General features: G+C 38.9%; 2 protein-coding genes across 12 annotated transcripts in view; one reads left to right on the forward strand and one right to left on the reverse strand.

Moving 5' to 3' along the window:
- LOC131509419 (lanosterol 14-alpha demethylase) overlaps positions 1-6473 on the forward strand; it is a 55612-nt gene extending 49139 nt beyond the window's left edge. For all 5 annotated transcript variants that reach the window (XM_058725125.1, XM_058725126.1, XM_058725127.1 and 2 more), the window contains one exon: positions 6214-6473. In XM_058725125.1, coding sequence (XP_058581108.1) covers positions 6214-6392 — 179 coding nt within the window. In that variant the 3' untranslated portion in view covers positions 6393-6473. The remainder of the gene's footprint in view (positions 1-6213) is intronic.
- A 2060-nt stretch (positions 6474-8533) lies between these two features.
- Positions 8534-17046, reverse strand: part of AKAP9 (A-kinase anchoring protein 9) — a 151322-nt gene continuing 142809 nt past the window's right edge. For all 7 annotated transcript variants that reach the window (XM_058725131.1, XM_058725134.1, XM_058725133.1 and 4 more), the window contains 4 exons: positions 15805-15890; positions 14508-14637; positions 12959-13098; positions 8534-8776 (listed from right to left, as the gene is read on the reverse strand). In XM_058725131.1, coding sequence (XP_058581114.1) covers positions 8742-8776; positions 12959-13098; positions 14508-14637; positions 15805-15890 — 391 coding nt within the window. In that variant the 3' untranslated portion in view covers positions 8534-8741. The remainder of the gene's footprint in view (positions 8777-12958; positions 13099-14507; positions 14638-15804; positions 15891-17046) is intronic.

Genomic DNA, 17046 nt, shown 5'->3' on the forward strand with positions numbered 1-17046 from the left:
GACATTCCTGTAAACATTTGTAGGAGTACAATCTTTGCCAAATTAGAAAAAGTACGTTATTTGTACTAAAGGAAATAGTTTTATGAATTTTTACACAATGCTCTTTTACCTTTTAACTAATTTAGTTTTATCAGGGTTAATTTTGATAGTTCACTCTCTTTTCCCTTAAAATAGTATTTAAAGCTCTTTATGAGTTATTTTAAAGAGCCACTGGAATTAGCACACCATTCAGGCAGTTATTTCAGATTAAATATTACAGCTTACTAGTGTTTGTTTCAGAAAAGAGTAAAAGCAGTCTTTTTTAAATTGAAAATTTTCTGGATTGTTAGTTAACTTTTTGGTTCTCTGCCTGTATCCTTAAGATAAAATCGTCTTTCAATTTGGGCAGGTTGTGCATAGGTTTGCAAACATACATTTGAAAACGTACGTTTTCAGTTAATACCCTTATATTATCCAGGCAGACCCTTGTTCCTGCAGTAGTTTCCCATTTCACTGGCACTGTGCAGATTAAACTGTATTCTAGGACTTCTTGTTCAGTCTTTCCAGAGATTTTAAGTGGCATGACCTTTTTGTCATTGGCCACACTTTTTCCATATGTAAAGGAAAAGTATAAAGTCGTTTAGGAACTTCAGATCTTATTATCTTACAAACATATTTAATAAAATGGTATACAAAATCTCTTATGAAAAAGTCATAGATTATTCAATTACCTGGCTTCCATTTGAACTTATTTAGGTAACAGGTGGCTCAGTTACCTTCTATGGTAGCTCACTTAGTTTTTTAGACAGCTCCCATTAAAAAAAATTTTTTTTTTAACGTTTATTTATTTTTGAGACAGAGAGCATGAACGGGGGAGGGGCAGAGAGAGAGGGAGACACAGAACCGGAAGCAGGCTCCAGGCTCTGAGCCATCAGCCCAGAGCCCGACGCGGGGCTCGAACTCACGGTCTGTGAGATCGTGACACTCAACTGACTGAGCCACCCAGGTGCCCCAGACAGCTCCCATTTTTAAAAACTTGTATTAGAGCTATAATCTGGGGGCACCTGGCTGGCTCAGTCAGTAAAGCATGCGACTCGGTCTCAGGGTTGGGAGTTCAAACCCCACATTGGGTGTGGAGCTTACTTTATTTTATTTTATTTTTTAAAAAAAATTTTTTTTTTTTTTAACGTTTATTTATTTTTGAGACAGAGAGAGGCAGAGCATGAACAGGGGAGGGGCAGAGAGAGAGGGAGACACAGAATCTGAAACAGGCTCCAGGCTCTGAGCAGTCAGCGCAGAGCCTGACGCGGGGCTCGAACTCACAGACCGCGAGATCATGACCTGAGCCAAAGTCGGACGCTTAACCGACCGAGCCACCCAGGCGCCCCTGGAGCTTACTTTAAAAAAAAAAAGAACTGCCATCTGTTTCAACATCCCATTTACAGTCCTAATTGTGTTCTCTGAAGCTGTATTATCTATCTCTGAGCTATCTGAATGTAGATCTAATGTTCCTTCAAATCTTTCATCATTGTGTTAGTTTCCTAGGGCTACTATACCTCCCACAAACTGGATGACTTAAAAGACATTTAGAGGCACCTGGGTGGCTCAATCGGTTAAGTGTCTGACTCTTGGTTTCGACTCAAATCATGCTCTCAAGGTTCATGAGTTCAAGCCCCACATCAGGCTCCACACTGACAGTGCAGAGCCTGCTTGGTATTCTGTCTGCCCCTCCGCTGCTCATGCTCTCTCTAAAAAATAAAAAAAAAATGGACACTTATTCTCCATTTCTGGAAGCTGGAAGTCGGAAGTCTGAAATTAAGGCGTTGGCAAGGCGTTGCTCTCTCTGAAGGCTCTAGGGGAGTGTCTTTCCTTGCTTGTTTCTAGCTTTCACTGGCTCTTACAGTCTTTGGCATTCCTTGGCTTGTAGCTACATCACTCCAGTCACTGCCTCTGATTTCACATGGCCTCTGCCCTTCGGGTGTCTGTGAGTCTTTGCATTGCTTTCTTTTGAAAGACACCAGCCTTGGATTTCAGGCTTACTCTAACCAAGTTTGACTTCATCTTAACTCATTATATCTGCAAAGTCTGATTTCCAAATAAGGTTACTTTCGAAACTGAGTGGCTGTGAATTTGGGGGGGACACGGTTCTACCCCATATGATTGTGTTAAGTATGTCCAATTTCTTCAATCATTTCTTTACTTTGTAATTTTTTGTGTTGGTGTGTATAGCATGTAGCTTAACTCATTTTCATATTACGTTTTGTGAAATTACCCATTTTTCTGTTAATTCATAGTTAGGACACTTCTAGTTTGCATCTATTAAAAATAATCTTTTGGTGGTGCCTGGGTGGCTCAGTGGCTTAAGTGTCTGACCCTTGATTTTGGCGCAAGTCATGATCTCACAGTTGTGAGGCAGAGCCCTGTATCAGGATCCAAGCTGACAGCGCAGAGCCTGCTTGGGATTCCTTCTCTCTCTAAAGCAGGGACACCTCGGTGGTTAAGCATCCAACTTCAGCTCAGGTCATGATTTCACAGTCATGGGATAGAGCTCCCAATCAGGCTCCATGCAGGATGTGGAGCCTGCTTTAGATTCTTTCCCTCTGTCTGCCCCCCCCCCTCCTCTTTCTCTCTCAAAAATAAATAAATAAATAAAAATAATCCCTTAACCAGTCTCCCTGTAAGCCAAGCCTCTCCTTAGTTATTGTATTTGAATATGGAATGGTTTGTAAACCCCCTTCTTAAATATGGCTCCTAGAAGTAAGTGCATTTATGGACCACACTAGTGCTGTGCTAATGATAAGCATTTTATGTTAGCTTTTTTCTCTGTTTAATCTTCACAGTCACACTGAGGAAGGGACTATTTTATTCACTTTTCAGAAATGGAAACTAAGGCTTAGCAAGGCTTTTCTTAAATTCTAGTAATTTAGCTTTATCTTTTTCTGCTCCCTGAAAAGCCATCTTTGTTGTTGAGCTTACTACTTTATGAGGTTTTGATGGGCAGGAGAGATTGCAAGGCATTATTCTTTCTGGCTTAAATATTTCTGATACCATCTTTTATGAAGTTTGTCTCTCTGGCTTTTATATATAAACTTTTAAAAATACACAAATTATATTTTCTATTATTAAAATTTCCCCACCATTTTAGTAAGAAATTTCAAAGTCAGAAGAATTTTTTAGTGAACATTTGTATACCCATTATCTAGATTCTGCCATTCATATTTTACTTATCACATATCTGCCCATCTATCAATCCATTTACTTTTTAGGTGTATTTCAAAGTAAACTGTACACATCAGTGTACATCTCCCTGAATTTTTCAGTGAGTATATAATTTACAGTTTAAAAATTTAATTTTGGTAAGTTTCACAGTGAAATACTCAATTATTAATGTTGAGTTTTCACACGAGTAACCTCAATTAAATCTAGTTTATCGATTTTTAAAATTGTTACTGCTTTCTGGTCCTGTCTAAAAACCTTTGCCTGGCCCCCAGTCATGAAGACATTCTCTTGTTCTTTCCTATTAAAATTTGATGGTTCTATTCAAGTCACATCAGGGTTACCCCAAACCAAAAATAATAATTAAAAAATTGATGGTTTTAGTATTTATGTTTACGTCTATGATCCATCTGGAATTAGTTTTTGAGTATAGTGTGAGACAGGAATTGAGGTTTGGTTTTTGTTTTTTTTAATGTTAGGTATCTAGTTATTCCAGCACTATATTGAAAATATTTTCGTTTCTTCATTGACTTGCTTTATTTAGTGCCTTTGTTGATAATGAAATAACCCTAAAAGTATGTCTTGGCTCTTTGCTGTATTCCACTGATCTGTAGGTGGAGCCCTACAATCCGGGACCAAATTGCTGTGAAAGGGAAAATCCAATTTCTGCTCCAACTCTCAGAACACTTTATTGACATTTCTGGTCACCAAATGTGTGGTGGTTTTCCCACACCAATTCTCTGTGGACACCCACTGGGTGTTTGACAATTTAGCTCGGTTCTGACACTATCCACCTGGGGTTACCACAGACCCCAATGGTTAAGGGCTTAGTCCCATACCAACTGCAAGTCCAGGTTGCTGCCTGTTTTTCTGAGTAGTCGGCTGTAAACCAGAGGTTTTCTGGATCCCCACCTTGGAGTTCCACAGTTTCTTAAAATGGCTCACAGAACTCAGAAAAGTTTACTTACTGGATTAACAGTTTCTTACAAAGGGAGGATGCAACTCAGGAACAGCTAATTGAAGAGATGCTTAAGGTATGGGGGAAGGGGCCCAGAACTACCATGTCCTCTGGGCACACCACACTCCTGGCATCTCCACATGGTCACCAACCTGGAAAGCTATCCATCCTTCCATACGATAGGGATTTTGTGAAGGGTTCATTATGTAGTCATGATTGATTAAATCATCAGTCATTGGTGATTAATTCAACCTTCAGTCCCTCTCCATCCTAGAGGTCAGAGGGTGGGGCTAAAAGTTCTAACTCTCTAATCACTAGGTTGGTTTCCCTGGCAGCCAGGCCCCACTCTGAGGGGATTTCCAAAAGTCTCCTCATTAACAAACTCAAGTGTGGTTGAAAAATGGGCCTGTTTTGAATAAAACGTCCTCTTCTTTTATTGCTCTTTTCACTTAAATTCCAAGATGTTTGAGGAACTCTCTGGCAAGAATGGGAGGAAGAACAAGTACCTATTTATTACAGATCAACATCACAGTTGTTGCACCTTTAGTATTGAAATCAGGTTTGAAGTTTTAAGTCTTCTAACTTGGTTTTCTTTTTTTTTTTCCCAAAGACTGCTTTGGTATCCTACGTCTTCCTTTGCATTTCCATATGCATTTTCTTAAAAGTTTTTATTTGAATCTAGTTAGTTAACATACAGTATAGTATTAGTTTCAGGTGTATAATAGATTCAGCAATTCTATACATCACTTGATGCTCATCACAAGTGCCCTCCTTAATCCCCATCATCGATTTCCCCCATCCACCCACCCACCTCCCCTCTGGTAACCATGTTTGTTCTCTACAGTTAAGAGTCTGTTTCTTTAAATGCTTATTTTTTTTTACGTTTATTTTTGAGACAGAGACAGAGCATGAACGGGGTAGGGTCAGAGAGAGAGGGAGACACAGAATCTGAAACAGGCTCTAGGCTCTGAGCAGTCAGCACAGAGCCCGACACGGGGCTCAAACCCACAAGCTGTGAGATCATGACCTGAGCCGAAGTCGGATGCTCAACCGACTGAGCCACCCAGGCGCCCCAAGTGCTTATTTATTGTTGAGAGCGCACACGAGAAGAGGGGGCTGGGAGTGGGGGGTGTAGGGACAGAGGATCCGTGCTGACTGTAGACAGCTCAGTGCTGGGCTCAAACTCAAAACTGTGTGATCATGACCCAAAGTTGAATTCCTAACTGACTGAGCCACCCAGGTGCCCCAAGAGTCTGTTTCTTGGTTTGTCCCCTCTCTTTTCCTGTTTGCTTGTTTTCTTAAATCCTACATGTGAAATCATATGGTATTTGTCTCTGACTTATTTTACATAGCATAATACTTAACTTCTATCCATGCCATTGCAAACGGGAAGATTTCATTTTTTACAGCTGTTATTCCATTGTGTGTGTGTGTGTGTGTGTGTGTATGTACACACATACACCACATCTTTATCCATTGATAAAGTTGATGGATACTTGAACTGTTTCCATAATTTGCTGCTGTAAACATTGGGGTGCATGTATCCCTTCAAATTAGTATTTGTGTCCATATGCATTTTAGAATCAACAGTTTTTACATGTATCGACATTTTACATTTTGATCTTGATAGGTGTTGCTATTTGGGGATTATTAAATCCCTTTTTCTTATTTTGAAAGATTTGAGGGTTTTTTTTTAAAGATTTCATTTTAAGTAATCTCTACATCCACTGTGGGGCTCAAACTTACAACCCTGAAATCAAGAGTCACTTGCTTTACCAACTGAGCCAGCAAAGTGCCCTGGCATTGAAAGTTTTGAAGGGTTCATATTGACTTTTAACTAGGGCTCTCTTGGGACAGAAGCTAAGAATATTCTAGATTTCAGTCCTTACATATAAACTTGGATAGATGTGACATTTCAAAAACTAATTGGAAGAGTCCTTATATAATTATCCACGTGCTGTTTCCCCTAAAAACAAATGTTGAAAATCTGGGATTTTTTTTTTTTTAATCAGGTGAAAAGAATTTCAACTGATTCTTACGAAGACTTTTTTTTTTAATAGGGCGTCATCGTTGTATTGGGGAGAATTTTGCTTATGTTCAAATCAAGACAATTTGGTCCACTATGCTTCGTTTATATGAATTTGATCTCATTGATGGATATTTTCCCACTGTGAATTATACAACCATGATTCACACCCCTGAAAACCCAGTTATCCGATACAAACGAAGATCAAAATGAAAAAGGCTGCAAGGAACTAATATGTGGAACATCACTGTAAACTGCAAAAAGCATTTGAAGTGAATGAAGTTTACGAAACAACTCGTGGTATATTCTTTGTAATTTTAAAAAGCTTAACTTATGGTTTTTATATTTTCTTAACTGAAAGGTTACATCAAATCTAATGGCATTTGAGGTATTTCCTAATAGTTTTATGATGGGTATTTACTGTAGATGCTTTATTTAAGAAAATCAAGTTCATTAATAAGGAATTAGGGGGATCTTGGTAATTGACAGACTCTAAACATAGTTTCTAGATATTAAATTTAACAAAAATAGCTCTTGGCAAATAAGTTCAGGGTATTCAAATCATGATCTATAAGTATAAATGCCTAGGGAGATTCTTAGAAACCTTAGGTTATTTATTTACTCGGTAATGTTTGTGTGTGTGTGTGAAGATGAGTGGGTAGGGAAGAAACTCACATTTAAAGCCTTGGATAAAAGAGAATCCCATCAGTTGTTTTGGTATGATGATACCCAGCAAAGATGGAGCTATGCTGTAGTTGAATGTCCTTTGAAATTTTAACTGGAAGCATTGTCTCCAGGAAATTGAGACTTAACAGTGACTTAATACTAAAGACTGCACATGTATCTTGATCTAATTACTTTGTATCTGGTTCCACATAGTCACATGTGTGTGAAAGCCCAAAATAAAGTCCTTAAAGGATACTTTTTGTTCTCTTTGGCTCTAGGTGGTTTCCTTCTTCCCCTCTAGAATTAGGGATGTTTCTGTTATTCTGTTTATTAAAACTTAATGTAGGTTAATAACTTTTTTTTTTTTTAAATACAAACTTGGAGGTCTGGAACTCTGGCTTTAAGATAAAGGTAATATAAAGTAGGGTCTTTGGGGGTAGTATCATTGGTCACATTGTGTTGAAGCCTGTGTTCAAGAATCAACTCGAATTACAACTGGGTGCTTGACTATATACCTGTAATTTAACCACATAGTCTGTTTTCACTAGATAAGGCCAAAGTATTTTCCTCCCCACTCATGTTAAACTATTTCTGAAGGAGTTTTTCATTTCTTGAGAAAAAATGTAGTCTATTCACTAATTGTAAAGTGGTGTTTCAGTGAGTAGAATTCAGGAAACTAGGAACTTGGGATGGGAAAAAAATTCCATCTTTGTACTAATTTCAAACTGTATTTCCTTTATGAATTTAAGCAACAAACTATACTAGTATATACTACATTGATATACTAGGCTAATGATGAAAATATCAATATAGCTTTAAAAAAATACTACAGATGTGAAGTTGATAGAAACGTGCAAGAGAAACTCTTCCTCAAGAGGGAGAGAAAAATACCAATACCAAGATTAGGACAACTTTCTGAATCTCAAAGTATACATATTTGAGATAATGAAATAATCTGCCCTGCCAAAGACTGAATGTTGGCTTCCCCCCACTCCAGCCCAGATTCTTGTTGAAACCCAATCCCCAATGTGATGGTATTTGGAAGTGGGGCATTTGGGAAGGTGATAGGATCATGGGGGCAGAAGTCTCATGAATGGGATTCGTGTCCTTACAAAATAGACCTCAGAGAGCTTCCTTGTCCTTTCTGCCATGTGAGGACAGAGCAGGGAGATGGCAGTCTATGTTACCTGATACCAAATCTGCTGGCACCTTGACTTCTGACTTCCCAACCTCCAGAACTGCAAGAAATAAATTTGTTTATAAGTTATCTAGTCCATGGTATTTGGTCACAGCAGCCTGAGTGATCTAAGACATACACCAAAAACTATGGCTCAAGGAGGTTCCAAAAAACAGTGTGGTTAAAATGGTGAAGTCATTTTTATTTCAGTACTTGACAAAATACCCCATAAAATTCAAAACTTCTACCATTATACAAAAATAGGTCTCTACAAGTGATATTATCTGTCTTCATCACCAGTAGCAAATATATTTGGGCAGAAACATGTAACTTCAGTAGCCTTATAAGAAAAGTGCAGGACACCTCAAGCTACACATTCAGCAGTATCATAATGCGCAAAAGTTTAATCTTTTCACCCATTCGATAAATACACAAGGTTTATAATTTAATCATTTAAATTAGCATTCCACAAATATATATAATATAATATATATATAATATATATAATATAATTTAATGATTATTGTGCATGAATACATACACAATGCTAATATATACAAACTCCAGTTTGTTTTCATGTGCTGGCAAGGGATTTGTATACAATCATAAGCTGTGTTCATGTTGGTCCCGCTGAATATCCACAATACAAAAGCACAAAAGAACGAGTGATTTACAAAAGGGAATTTGTTTAAAATCACTTTGATTTATGTTTCAAAGGATTATCTTCTCATGCCAGCATGAAACTGGGTTGAACCTATGAGAGAAAAACAAGATAAGTTATTTCAAATTAAATTGCGATCTATACCTGACCAATTAGTACAGGCATTCTCTGGAGATGATGCAAGTCTGGTTTCAGACCACTGTAATAAAGTGAATATTGCAATACAGAGAGTCAAGTTTTTTTGTTTCTCTGGGCAAATAAAAGTTTATACTATACCGTAGTCTATTAAGTGAGCAATAGCATTAGGTCTAAAATATTAAAAAATGTTAAACATCATCTGTGTTTTCAGGGAGTTGTAATCCTTGCTGGTAGAGGGTCTTGCCTTGATGTTGAAGGCTGCTGACTGATCAGGGTGGCTGGTGGCTGTGGCAATTACTTCAGATAAAACAAAAATGAAATTTGCTGTATGGATTGGCTCTTCCTTTCATGAACAATTTCTCTAGCATGTCATGCTGTTTAACAGCATTTTACTCAGTGTAGAACTTCTTTCAAAACTGGAGTCAGGGCACCTGGGTGGCTCAGTTAGTTAAGTGTCCGACTTCAGCTCAGGTCATGATCTCACAGTCTGTGAGTTTGAATGCCACATCAGACTCTGTGCTGACAGCTCAGAGCCTGGATCCTGCTTTGAATTGTGTCTCCCTCTCTCTCTGCCCCTCCCCCGCTTGCACTCTGTCCCTCTCAAAAATAAACATTTAAAAAATTAAGAAGGGCCCCTGGGTGGCTTAGTCAGCTGAGCGGCTGACTTTGGCTCAGGTCACAAACTCACATTTCGGGAGTTTGAGCCCCATGTCGGGCTCCTCAGAGCCTGGAGCCTGCTTCGAATTCTGTGTCTCACTCTCTGCCCCTCCCCTGCTCACACTTTGTCTGTCTCTCTCTGTGTCTCTCTCAAAAATAAATATTTAAAAAAATTTTCTTTTTAATTAAGAAAAAAGTGGAGTCAATCCTCTCAAACCCTGCTGCTTTATCAGCTTTTATGTAATATTCAAATCCTTTGTTGTCATTTCAACAGTCTTCACAGCATCTTCACTAGAAACAGATTCCATCTCAAGAGACCCCTTTTTTTGCCCATCCATAAGAAGGAACCCTCATTCACTCAAGTTTTATCATGACATTGCAGGAATTCAGTCACATCCTTAGACTCCACTTCTAACTCTAGTTCCCTGGCAGTTTCTACCACATCTGCAGTTACTTCCTACACCGTAAGTCTTGAACCCCTCAGAGTCATGGAAGAGGGTCGAAATCAACCTCCTCCAAACTCCTGTCCATGTGGATATTTTGACCTGTTCCCATGAATCACAGATGTTCTTACATCTAGAATGATGAATCCTTTTTTTAAGGGTTTTGATTTACTTTGCCCAGATCTGTCAGGGGAATCACGATCTATGGGAGCTAGAACCTTACAAATTATATTTCTTAAGTAATAAGACTTGAAAATCAAAATTACTCCTTCATCCATGGGCTGCAGAACGGATGCTGTGTTAGCAGGCATGTAAACATTAATCCTGTTGTACATCAGAGCTTGTGGGTGAGCAGGTGGCACGGTCAATGAGCAGTAGTATTTTGAAAGGAATCCTTTTTCCTGAGCAGATCTCAACACAGCTTAAAATATTCAGGATATCCTGTTGTCAAGAGATGCAGAGTGTTCTATCCTGATGTAACACAGGCAGAGCAGATTTAGCATAATTCTTGAGGGCCCTAGGATTTTTGAAATGGTAAATGAGCATTGGCTTCACTTGATGCATCAGCTCCTAACAAGAAAGTCAGCCCATCCTTTGAAGCTAGACACGGACTCTTCCTCTCCAGCTGTGAAAGCCCTAGATGGCATCTTCTTCCAAAAGATGGCTGTTTTGTCTACATTAAACATCTGTTTAGTGTAGCCACCTTCATGAATTATCTTAGCTAGATCTCTTGGAGCTTCTATGTTAGCACTTGTTGCTTTACCTTGCACTTTTATGCTGTGGAGACTTCTTTTCTTAAAACTTGTCTACCAACTTCTGCTAGCTTCAAACTTTCTTCTGCAGCTTCCTCATCTCACTCAGCCTTCAAAGAATTGAGAATTAAAGCCTTGCTCTGGATTAGGCTTTGGCCTAAGGAAATGTTGTGGTTGGTTTGATATTCTACCCAGACCACTAAAACTTTCTCCTCATCAGCAGTAAGGCTGTTTTGCTTTCTTATTCACGTGTTCACTGGTGCAAGCACTTTTAATTTCCTTGAGGAATCGGCATACGGATGAGATCTTCCTTGAAGAACTTATCTTCTGCATTTACAGCTGGGCTCTTTGGTGCAAGAGGCCTACCTTTTGGCCTATCTTGGCTTTCGACATGTCTCCCTCACTAAGCTTAATCATTTCTAGCCTTTAAGTGAGATGTGTGACTTTTCCTTTCACATGACTACTGAAACACCACTGCAGGGTTATTGACTGGCCTAATTTCAATATTGCTGTGTCTCAGGGAAGAAAGAGGCTCCAGGACAGGAAAAGAGACAGAGGAATGGCTGGTCTGTGGAGGACTCAGAACACATCCATTTATCGATTAAATTTGCTGTCTTATATGGCACAGTTTATGGTGCTTCCAGGACAATCACAATAGTAACATCAAAAGTCACTGATCATAATCTAAAGAAAAAGTATGAAACACTGTAACAATTACCAAAATGCGAGACATCAAAGTGAGCAAATGGTGTTGGAACGAATGGCACCACTAGACTTGCTCAACCCAGGGCTGCCACAAAACTTCATTTGTCAAAAAAAAAAAAAAAAGCTTATCTGTAAATTGCAATAAAGCAAAGCACAATAAAACGAGGTATGCCTGTAGTGATTTCAAATTGGATTGTTGCCTACACCAGACTAACCAGTTCATGAAGGGCAGAAGATTACTATTACCTGCCATTTAAATAACTGCTTTTTATTTTTCTAAAAAAGTCTCATCCATACTTGAACTGATTTTTAAAAGAGATTTTGAACGTATATTTAAAAGTCACTGTTGCTCTGTGGCAAGGTAAGACTAATGCTAAGATTCTCTTTAAAGTGCCCTGCAGGTTGAACGTTCTATATTATATTCTACACCTCCTGCCTCTTGAAAAATCTTTTGGTCTTCAAAATCTGAGTCTTGTGAAAGATACAAACCACAGCAAACCCTACCAAACAAAGTCCAGCTATGACTCTAACAGCTTCCTAGGACTACAAGTTGCTTGGGTTAAGTGATCTTTTGTATGAGAAGACAAACTACTACCCTATCTAGTTTGGGGGAACAGTAGGAAAAAAAGGGTCTTTAACAGAAATAAAAACAAAATGTAAAAGCTGATTTAAAATTAATTTAAAACACATTAAAATGATTGAAACACTTGAATCAGGAGTGAATTGAAGGGAGACAGGGAAAACAGACTTTCCCATAATGAATAGGGAATCAATTTCTATTAAGTATGAATTTTTGTGTTTTTAAGCAGAGAAAAAAAATGGTCATTTTTATAAAGTCTTTTGAATGGAACAAGTTTCTTGGATCATGAATAAAAGCACTGGGTCCTAGTAGGGACAACAGCTGCATTAAATGCTTAAGATACATGCTTCCTTCTCTCATTTCCCCACCCCTAATTTGCATGCCTCACCTCATATAGGTGACCCTTGAACAATGTGGGGGCTAAGGGTACTGACCCCTTGCACAGTTGAAAATCCATGTGTAACTTTTGACTCCTCCAAACTTAACTACTAATAGCTTACTACTGACTGAGAAAGCCTTACAGGTGACATAGAGGCAATTAACACATATTTTTATATGTTGTATTCTTACAATAAAATAATCTAGAGGAAAGAAAATGTTAAGAAAATCGTAAGAATCATATGGAAGAAAAATACATTTACAGCACGGTACATAAATGGAGCTGTGCAGTTCAGCCTTGGGTTGTTTAGGAGTCCACTGTAATTAGGAACACCTTCTCCAGCAGACTCTGTAAGCCTCCCAGGCCTTTGTACCTTGGTGCCTGTTGTACATTTCATCTAATCAATCTGAGTAGGGTATCTTTTTTTGTGGGAGTGAAACTAGGGTGGTAAATCATTTCTGGAGTTGAATTCCTAAGTCTAACCTGGTACCTCATGAACTAAGCTCTGGGATTCAATTATCCTGATGAAGAAGGTCAAGGAGTTTCAAAAAGAGAAAGGGGAGCTCTGGGTCTGTCCAGCACAATGGGGCTGCCAGTAATACACAGTTAGGCTGAGAGTACCTGACTGTACAGTTCCAAGTCGTCTTTGCAGTGCCTCTAGCCGAGTGATATAATCTGTCAAAGCTCTGTCAGGGTCGTAATTCTGAAGCTGAGAACATGCTAAGGAACCAGGATTTAAATCAGCTGGAGGGCCCGGGTACCTAGGAGATTAAAAATATGAACATGAATCCAAATTATCCACAAATAATGCAAGTAACTTAACAACCTGCCACCATCCTGCCCTCAAAAGCTAGATCTTCAACTTGAGTTATGAACATAATAACTGATAACTGGCGAGAACAGTCAGAATTCACATTTGAACATTTCTTTACGTGTCTGCTATTGGTCCATAGGTGGCAAAATATCTGGCTTTGGAGAGAAGTAGTTCTTGGTCTGACTACAGACTTCAGTTTTTTCATGTACAAGGCTAAATATGGATTAGAGATTCTGAAAGTATACAGCCCAGGATCTGGCAAAGAGACTAAGAATCAGATACTTAATATCTGTACATTATTAGGGTTAAAAATTGAAACTAGGGAGCAGAAATTGTAACTACAGTATTTCCAATATGTGGCCATGCTAAAAACAGACATGTTCTGTTAGCTCTCGTCTGCTGATACCATCTGATGTGTTCTTCCATCTTTATAACTATGTTTCTTAAATCATTCTTTTCTTCACTCAGTTGGCTGATAGGTTGTGCCGGCTCAGCATTATGCTCAGTAGTCCTTTCAGTCAATGAATCACAAGAAGTACTTGGGGACACTAAGCTAGGCCTAATCTATATCCTCTAAGGTTCTGAGTTTGTGATGTACAAGACGAAAAAATTTCAATAAACTTAAAGCAGCTACTAAGTCATCATGAAAGTGTCCAGTAGAATGCCTGTTGCAGAAGCCCTCAATGAGCGCTGTGTATGTACAAATGTATGTTGTGGAGACTTTAGAGTTTTTTTTTCACGATCTGCAGAGACTGTCGATTTAGTTAATACATTTCCCAATGTGTAACCACAGCATACACTAAATAACACTTGATTAGTTCAGTTTCCAATACCCTTGGAAACCAGGTATAAATTCAAAAACTGGGGGCGCCTGGGTGGCTCAGTCGGTTAGGCGTCCGACTTCGACTCAGGTCATGATCTCACGGTTCGTGGGTTCGAGCCCCACATCGGGTTCTGTGCTGACAGCTTGGAGCCTGGACCCTGCTTCTGATTCTGTCTCTCCCTCTCTCTCTGCCCCTCCCCTGCTCATGCTGTCTCTCTCTCTCACAAATAAATAAATGTAAAAAAAAACCACAAACAAAACAAAACAAAAAACCAAAAACTCTTTTTGTGGGTGATGGGTATTGAGGAGGGCACTTGTTGGGATGAGCACTGGATGTTGTATGTAAGCCAATCTGACAATAAGTTATATTAAACAAACGTTTTTGATTCTGGACCTTAGCTTATGTAAATCATATACAACTGAGACACACCAGCTATTTCAAAGCAAAGGAGTCAAAGCCCTAACAGTGTCCTCCTTTCCCTGTTAAGTGTTAGTATATGTAACGAATCTCGGCAGCTTCGTCACACACTTACCTATTTTGAAAATGTAAAGGAGACCTAGGATAGTCCAGCTCTGATCTTGAGCGATATGCCGTGTGTCTCGGTTCTCCGTATAGCTCCAGCCCCCCAGGAGAATGATAAAATGGGTCAGTCTTTTCAGCACCTAAAGTAATCCAAAATGTTACATACTTTAAGGGGGGGGAAAAATCAAGCCCTTGGAAAATTTCTACAAAACAGGTAAGGGCTCAAAAGACTACTATACCGTACTATACAACATTACCTATTTATAGTCATTTTTAGTTATTCTTCCCAAAGAAGAGAAAAAACAGTAGAACGAACTATTGCTTTATTTTCCTTCAAGTATTTCTGATAATCTGGAACTATATGTCAAAGAAAATAAACTATTTTTAACTGGAGTATTTTCTTTTTAAAAGACTTCTTAGTAATACCTAGAAGTGAGATGAGGGGTATCTGAGTGTGAGTGGTTTAGAGAAAAAGATGATGTGGATAAAAATTACTACATCACACCATTCTACTGATTTATTAGAAAAAACATGAAATCAAGATTTGCTAACTTACAACAGAAAGCTCATTATAGTGCAGATTTCAGCTGTTTATGTACAAGGATGCGTATTTCAGACCACTTTGCTTAGGGTACCAAATATTTTTCTCTGCTGCTCAGCTACTGGCAGAATGTGTAAAGGTGGTTTAATACCAATATGTACCTGTATGAATAGTTACGCTCTGTGTCTGAAACTCTGTGTCCTGCCCAGTTTCTAAGCTCATCCTTATGCCTAAAATGTTGAAGTCCTAATGTTTGTTTCCACTTTTAGGTCGAGAGAGAAGGAATTTTAACTGTTACCATTACATACAACCTATCTATAAACTCAAAACCTGAGTACTGTGAAAATTTCAAACTGTAACTTCTACATGGCTGAATAACAGCAATCCTTTCTTGAATCAGAGCCTTAATGCAACCGTAAGGAGAGTGGGCTCTAGAGCCAGACTGCCAATGTTCAGCGCTGGCTCTGGGGCCAACAATAAATGCTTTATATGCCTCAGTTTTTCTTGTGTAAAGTGAGAATGATAGTAACTGTACTTACCTCACAGGATTGGGAAAATATACAGGATTGGGAAAAAGCAGGGCTAGTGTTCCATAAAAATGAGCTCTTGTTAACTCTTGAAAAATCAGCAAGGTCCCCAGCTCTGTTGCTTATAAGGGGTCTTTGGACAACACAAGTTCCAGAACACATTTTTTGGAAGATATTACATGTACAGTAATTTTAAAAGAATCCTAAACATAAGAAAAGAAATCCTATTCTGACGTCACCTGGATTCAGTCCAAAGCCATCCCTGTTAATATTGATGGAACCAGAACTTGTGACTCGTTGCCAACGTCGAACCAAAAATTTCATTCTAAAAAAGATGCCAAGAAAAAGTTTCACAGCACATCTATAACAGAAGGAGTATAAATATACATTTCCCACAAAATTCAAGTCATACATTTGAATGTGAACACAGAAAAATTTCAACACAATCACATGACTGCCTAATCTAAAATCATGCAAATGTCCCCTAGTCTGGGGCAAAATTAACTAGAACAGGCTTTCCAAGAGGCATCAGAGGTCTCTTCTGTTCTGACTTTATAGAGGTACAAAGGACTCAAAGAGACGAAAAGCAAAAGCAGAAAAGAGAAAAGTAGATGGACAAAGGGCAAGAAATAATGAAAGGAGAAAAGACTAGAGAGACTACAAGGCAAATGAGATGGAAAGAAAATAAAAGACCTTTACACTAGCAGGGTGACTGAGCTGGGAAAGCTGGAGAAGCAGTGAGGCCATGTGATCAGGGATGAAAAACAACGAGGCATTAAAAGGAAGGGGTGGTGGTGGTGGCACTGCTAACAACCAGTGGTAGTGAGCTGCTGCCTGCCCCACCCCTGGCCCAAGGAACTTTCTGGAACACCAATTGTGATTTCTTAATTCCAATCAGTTTTGAAGCCCAGTTTTAGGAGGGTGAAAATACAATGAACATGTAAGAGGACAAGAAAAAGAAGGAGTTAGATGACGTCCTTCAATGGCAACTGGCTTTCATAGAGCCTTCCCAAACGTTCCAGTAAAATTAATACCTAAACTCTCGTGACCTGTCATTTAGTGTCTTCCAAGTTATGAGCACACTGGTCTTCCTCCCTAGGAAGTAAGCTGCCTTAAGGGATTCAGACAAGGATTATGCATTTTTTATCAGTGCATCTCCTAGCACTTAAGCCTGTACAAGGTGTACAAGATGATGAAAGGAATGAAAGAGGAGGAAGGAGAAACTGGAATCACCTGACAACAATGTGGAGAAGAACAGGCAAGGAGGGCCTCAGGCCATTAACAAGATAAAACGTGAGTTCCTTTTGCAGAGCCAACATGGATGAGAACTGGGAGCCCTGGCTGATTATCCTAGCGCTATCACTCCTGGCTTTGCAAACTCGCTGTGCCTCAGTTTCCTTGCCTGTGAGATGGTATTCTGGACCAGGTGATCTCAGACAGCTTTCAGTTAAAAAATTCTGTCACATTTTTCAAAGAAAGGT

The sequence above is a fragment of the Neofelis nebulosa genome, chromosome 4 (genome assembly GCF_028018385.1).
Source record: "Neofelis nebulosa isolate mNeoNeb1 chromosome 4, mNeoNeb1.pri, whole genome shotgun sequence".
Taxonomy (NCBI): Eukaryota; Metazoa; Chordata; class Mammalia; order Carnivora; family Felidae; genus Neofelis; species Neofelis nebulosa.